The following is a 6,726-nucleotide window of genomic DNA, read 5'->3' as shown; positions in this document are numbered from 1 at the left end:
TGTGTGCTTGCACGCAAATCCTTAACCAAGGTGTGACGCCGACACTTGGGTGAGTAGTATAGCTCTCCATATTCTAAGAATAGTCGAGCTAAAAATTGATATGATAATACCATCTGTATGCAGACAGAACATGGAAAAAAACAACATAGCAAATGAAAAGTGTTTTGTACAAACAAGTAGTACAATGTTTTATTTACATATCAAAATCAACGTAAATAGTAGTAATACATTCAGTAAATGTCTGTTTTGGAAATATGTATGTGAGCAAACTATGCATGTTTTGATGAGGTTGGCAATAAACACATGTGTAAATGTACATGAAATATGTCAACATTATCAACACTGAAAGAACATGTACAAATGTATGTTCGAAAGGAACCAAGCTCTTATGGATATGTAGATACTGTACAAGTTTCATCGAGATACAATCAAAACTGAAGGCTGTATCGTGTTAATGAGCAATTGTTTACAGGATTTTTATACGATCAAGGCCCATATCTAATCAAGCATGGTCGGATCTGGCTGGTTTTCAAAAGAAACCGAGCTCTAATGGTTATGTAAATACTGTACAGGTTTCATCAAGATACCATCAAAACTGAAGGCTGTATCGTGTAAACATGAATTGTTTACAGACGCACATACTACGTACCATCGCATAAGCTGTTCTGGCCTTTGGCCAGTAGAGCTAAAAATGACATAGAGCCAAACTGAAATGCTTCAACTTGTCAAAATTTTGCTTTTCTTATCCACTTATATAAAGGTAACAGAACTGTTCAGTTTAACAAAAGATATTTAGTGATAATGTGTTTATACACAGTCTAAACACCACTATATGCCAAACTGTTTGCTTCAGGGACAAATGGCGCAACAAAAGAAATTGTAAAAAAATAAGCCATAATGATTTTTGAAGTATTTTTGGCAAAAAAGGGCCGTAACTCCTAAATGACTAAAGCGATTTCCATGACTATCGAACTTGATCAAGATATTATGGTCACAAACATGTGTTTAAAGTTTGGTGAGGATTGGACAAACAGTTTTCAAGAATTAGATCGGAAACAATCTTCGGGACGTATTTTTCAAGTCTTTTTTTGCAAATAAAGGGCCGTAACTCCTAAATGACAAAAGCGATTTCATGGCTATCGAACTTGATCAAGATATTATGGTCACAATCATGTATGTAAAGTTTGGTGAGGATTGGACACATACTTTTCAAGAATTAGATTGGAAACATATATTTTTGAAGTATTTTTGGCAAAAAAGGGCCGTAACTCCTAAATGACTAAAGCGATTTCCATGACTATCGAACTTGATCAAGATATTATGGTCACAAACATGTGTTTAAAGTTTGGTGAGGATTGGACAAACGGTTTTCAAGAATTAGATCGGAAACAATCTTCGGGACGTACGTACGTACGTACGGACGTACGGACAGACGTACGTACGGACAAGGGCAACCCTATATGCCGCCACTTTGTGGGGGCATAAAAACACACCAAAACTGAAAGATTCATGACAACTGCTAGTGTTTTCATGTATGAGGTGGCTACATGATGTAGAAAATGCAGAGATAGCATTAATATGCCCATTTTTATTTTTTTTACTTTAAGTATCTGTTTTGAAGGCTAGATTTGGCATTAAAATCAGAGTACAGCACTTCACCAATGTCTATAAGTTGCTTATTTACACCTGATTTGCTATAAATCTCACTCTTTTGATCATTTACACACAAACAAGTACTACAGAGTTGACTTACATATTCATTCTCCTGAAATATTGGATTCAGAGCTGTATCTCCTGGATTCAGATTGAAGGACTACCGGTGGGAGGAAAAAGGCACAGCTAACTAGAGCTTATTGGCACATCATGATCTGCAAGCAAGACACAAAAGCAATGTTTTACACTTATAAAACTATCTGCCAATACTGTTAAAGCTTGAAAAAGGCATGTAAACACTCATTTGAGGCATACACAACCTTTTATGTGGTCATAAATGTGATAAATATGCAGAAAAGCTCATGAATTGAAAGATTTTCAGGACAAATTTTATGAAATATATAGTCTTTTGGACATTTTGCTATCAGATTTTAATAATTCAAAGGTTAATCTCATCTTATTGAGTACCCAGATGCATTTTGAAAGCATTAAAACCAGACATGCTTAGAATTTCTTCATACTTGGAGACAGTATTCCTTTCTCTGAAATCCTTGCTGAATGCCGTATGGAAAACCACATGAGACCACATTTTTACCAGCACTGGTTCTTGTCCTGGAAAATTCCCCTGTGGCTACAGCAACCAGGCTCGCTATTGAAATAAACAATACATTAGGGTTTTAAGACATTTATAATGTATTAAGGTTGTTGTTTTAAAATTAATGCATGAAGGGAAAATGCTCTAAGCTTTATGAAAGTGGCTCAGTTTTTATTTCTTTTGCCTTAAGAAATGTAAATTCCCCTGTGGCTACAGCAACCAGGCTGGCTATTGAAATAAACAATACATTAGGGTTTTAAGACATTTATAATGTATTAAGGTTGATTTTTTTAATGCATGAAGGGAAAAGGCTCTAATCTTTATGAAAGCGGTTCACTTTTTATTTATTTTTTGCCTTAAGAAATGTCAAGTTTTTCAATGTATAAACTGCATAAATAAATGAATATATATGAATGATTGATGGAATGAATTAATGAATTAATGAAAGGTGGCATTATTTCTTTAAAATAGGGATCTCATTGTGTTGCTGTGATTGTTGAAGTAGATGTTTTCTTGTCCATAAGCTCAAAATCATATGCACACTAAATAAAACATCATTCTGCATCAAATGTGCAGTAAGTTTTGTTTATTTGCTTATAGAATTTTAAATTAATGTAATGTTTGCTTAAAAGAGCAAACAAAATGTGTGAATAGATGCACAATACAGACCAAAGACTTATACGAGTCAGCAGTGTCATTAGAAAATAATATTATTATCAAAGCCGCACCAGAAATGATCGAGAAACAACATGAAAGGAATTCATTTAGGAATGGAACAAACAGTATAAATGGGCTTATATGACCCAAACTTACTCAAATTATACTTCAGTTTGGATACAATTTTCCATTATATGATTTTGAAGTACTAACAAATTACAGCATGTCGGCATGTTGGCATACACAAAGTACAGCTCGGCCGGGTGGGTAGCTCGGCGGGCGGGCTGTCTGGTTGGTTCTTTACAGTTCCTCCCGGGTCTGTTTAAAATAAAAAGTTGAGAATTTTGAAAATCCTGAAAAATGCTGGGGGCCTGGGGGCCGCAGGGCCCCCGGTCGGGTCCTGGGCGAAGCCTTGGCTAGGGGTCCAGGGGGCCAGAGGCCCCCGGAAGCTCCTTGAACATAGCCATTTTAGTGGATATGAAATGCCTTTTCCTGGCTTTAATTTTAAATAATGAGGAGTATTGGAATAAGGTTTTTCAGACAAATATGACTATGAATAAGTATACTGATATACATGTGACACTACATACTAAAGAATATCCTGCATAAGCAAGCCAGTAATCATGATTTACTAATTTTATTTTAAAAACCTCAAAATTGGCCATGCTAAAATACCATATTAATCTGTCACTTTAAAGAACATGGTGCAATAAGCAACTTGTCAAATCACTTCGCACTTCGGCCGAGATCGTTGCTAAGTTACCGGTACGGTACAAAAGACCATTAATCATTCTTGTTAATTGGCATCCTACTAATCAGCATTTTTGTAAATATCAAAGACATAATAAAACTGTCAAAACATAAAGAAAACAACATTACTAAGGTGTTATAAATTATCTCCAGTGTTTAAAATTTTACGACATTTTGGAGGGAAATTTGACATATACAGTACTGCAGTCGTCTGCACTTACACTCCGACCTGTTTTGGCAGTCTGATTTGGGTTTTTTAGCAGCACTTCTGATAATAAACTTGTTTTTACAAGTCAGAGGTAATATTTCTTCTGTTTCTCAATCAAAAACACTGGCACTTGACAAGTCTCAACCATGACGTATTTAATGCGTATTTTCTGAAAATCTAAAAAGTAACTAATATCAAGTTTTTGTTTACATTGTTTCCGTCATTGTTTTTGTCTGAAAATTTAAGAAATTAGAAATTCTACCGCTTTTGAACACAAACTACCGCTATTGAGACCTAAATCTACCTCTCTGTCATTGCCAAAGTATACTCAGCAAGTTTGCGGTTATTTTTGAGAGGCCTGTTGTAAGTTTTTCGGTATCGGAAGTAGAGGATTACCTTATATGGAAAATGCTTAAAATAGCACATGACGTATTGCAAAGGTTACAATCTAAGCACACTTCTGGAGAAATGACCCGGAAACTGATGCTTTCTGTCATGGAAAGCTCACGAGAGAGATTCAATTCGAATTTCTTGAGATTGAAACTGAGATTTAAGCTTGCTTAGATATCATCGCTGACCAAACTTGAAAACAAAATACAACTCGCACCTTTTTTTAAAAATATAATTGTGACTAAGGACCGCGTCTGCCATATATGGAAACTTTCGTGATTCTCCTCAATGACGTTAATCTTCCGATCGATTCGATTAGTCGAGCAGCAAGTCGTGTTTTCCCGCCTATTTCCGTGATATATACGTCACAGCGTCGTTTCAAAATACCGCAGTGTTCGGATAAGACAATAATAACAAGTTATCGCAGATCTATACGAACGTCGAAGGATCGAATAAGCGATGGAAAATATATTTCAAGGTCCCCCGCTACCCCCCCCCCCCCCATCAATTTTCTCAACGGATCCCGACGAATTGGAAATTCGACCCTCCGGGAATACAAAAATCCGGAATTTCCGGATAAATCCGGAAAACTTTTACCCATGAATAATAAGAAAGGAAAATAGATAAATCAACAACACCTAAACATACAATCATTGACGCCCTTATAGCCTACACAACATACTCAATTACACATCCCTGGCATACCAGTTTAAATTGATGGGTTCAACTTTTAAGTGATCCACCACGACCAAAAGCTGCTCATGACAGGTGCGATGAAGCCAACACTTTAAAATGAACCCAATATCACATTTGAGTTAGAAAACAACTGATGTAACCTAAATCTGGAGTTTTTCTCGGGCTTTTTTATATATAAACACGTCTTTATTACATACTGTAAACATATTTGTGAACGAAACGGTACGAAACTGGGGACGAACACAAACTTTGTGAAAAAAACATGTTTTTTTAACAAATATTTAAAGAACAGACATAAAATGTATTCATTCTTAATGTTTACACCTATTTACACAAGGCGTACTTGCATTTTGAAGCTGTCAGCAACTGCTTCATGCATTAATCATCAAACATCTGACTAAGTGAAAACTGTACCAGGTAGTTTCATTTCGCGGCAGCCATTTTGGATTTTTGTTTACATTTTGGGCAAGTCTATAAATGGTCTAAGAACGTTCATAGTCCAGTTGTTTTTGTATCAAAAGTGATAAAAACTATGAGAGACCCCTCCCATACTTAAATACAAACCAAATAATCCTTTGTACTTGCCTTAAAACATGAAAAAATGTTTAATCAAATTTTCACTTTCGTTTTCAGTGAACTCTGACTGGATCCCAGAATATTTCATCATCTAATTCTATAAATAGCCACATGGTTCTCCGCAAATGTTGATATACGTCTTTTAAAGGGTGTATAAAACCGGTACCAGCATTGAGTTTCCTTCCGTGAAAAAAATATATTCATGAGATGCATAAGGGGAGATAACTACAATCGACTTGGCATCGCTACTGAGTACATTCATGGTATGTAACTACGTAGTAGGTCACTTAAGGTCACGAAGCTGTGTGAGTCACGAACGGCACGAATGCATAAATTAACGAAAAGCATAATATACGTCATCAAAATAAGCTAGATGAACTACACAAATTCACATCGTAATCTAAACAAATTAAATAATAGAATAAACACGCAGGTTCATGATTTAGGCCTCTCAATTAATGTAGGTCACGCACATAAACAACGCAGGTGAAACACAGATATTTGCACAAAGCACAATATGTATACAGTGCAAATAATGAAGCAATTCCAATAAGTCATGCCACGCACACGTAGAGCCGTTCATGTGTAACAATCTGATCATAAAATACTTACAATACACATTTAATCCAGCTGAAGTCCATGACACACTCTTAGGCAGGGCGCTTACAAAATGGCGACGATCGAAAAGTGAAATGATCATGCTAAATAGAGGCGGCGTAATCTGTATAATATACTTTATCGATATACGGTTTCCAAAAAGCATTCACTTCGTTTGTTTGTTTATTGATCAGTGAAATAGTGTTTACATATCATTTCATCTTTAAGGAAATTTTTGAATTGTTTGGAATCGATTAATCAATTATGGTAACTACTTCTTATAACCGACTCACACCTGTAACAATACACTTAGTGTTTCGCCGTTTTCGAGCAGTTGCGTATAAATATGTTGTCTTCATTTTGTGATTTTTTTTTCAGCTGAATTTTCAGGGATATGCAAAATGTACGAGTTCAAGTGTACATTACTATACATCAATTCAGTTTTGTTGAAGTTTAAAGATGTCATGTGTATTCAAGCATTCAATGAGCGCATTATTTCGACCGAATCACCGTGTAATCATTTGTAGTAACGATCTGATGTGCCTACTATGAACGTGGCCCTGAAGGGCCCCCGTTCAACAATACCTTTGTTTGTTGTTGTTGT

General features: G+C 35.8%; 1 protein-coding gene across 2 annotated transcripts; it reads right to left on the bottom strand.

The window, feature by feature from the left end:
- Positions 1–1,744: 1,744 nt before the first annotated feature.
- On the bottom strand, positions 1,745–6,301 carry LOC128212504 (uncharacterized). 2 transcript variants are annotated; one of them, XR_008257467.1, is made up of 4 exons: positions 6,138–6,301; positions 3,062–3,223; positions 2,175–2,302; positions 1,745–1,868 (listed from the first exon to the last, which is right to left on the bottom strand). XR_008257467.1 is itself a non-coding variant. In XM_052917987.1 (4 exons), the coding sequence occupies exons 1-4, from the start codon at positions 6,286–6,288 to the stop codon at positions 1,851–1,853; spliced, it is 402 nt and encodes a 133-aa protein (XP_052773947.1). In that variant the 5' UTR covers positions 6,289–6,301; the 3' UTR covers positions 1,745–1,850. The 2 variants fall into 2 exon arrangements, 1 of the variants encoding a protein (XP_052773947.1); XM_052917987.1 differs by having other exon boundaries at positions 3,119–3,223.
- Between the last annotated feature and the right edge of the window lie 425 nt (positions 6,302–6,726).

The sequence above is a fragment of the Mya arenaria genome, chromosome 12 (genome assembly GCF_026914265.1).
Source record: "Mya arenaria isolate MELC-2E11 chromosome 12, ASM2691426v1".
In the NCBI taxonomy this organism is placed as follows: Eukaryota; Metazoa; Mollusca; class Bivalvia; order Myida; family Myidae; genus Mya; species Mya arenaria.
The sequence above is the reverse complement of the archived record's forward strand: the minus strand, read 5'-3'. Positions and strand labels throughout refer to the sequence as shown.

Coding starts and splice junctions, on each gene's coding strand:
- LOC128212504 (XM_052917987.1), bottom strand. CDS start 6,288: ATGCTTTTTGGAAACCGTATATCGATAAAGTATATTATACAGATTACG. Junction 3,224..6,137: donor AGCTGGATTAAATGTGTATT/GTAAGTATTTTA, acceptor TATTTTAAACAG/ACCCGGGAGGAACTGTAAAG. Junction 2,303..3,118: donor ATGCCGACATGCTGTAATTT/GTTAGTACTTCA, acceptor TTATTTCAATAG/CGAGCCTGGTTGCTGTAGCC.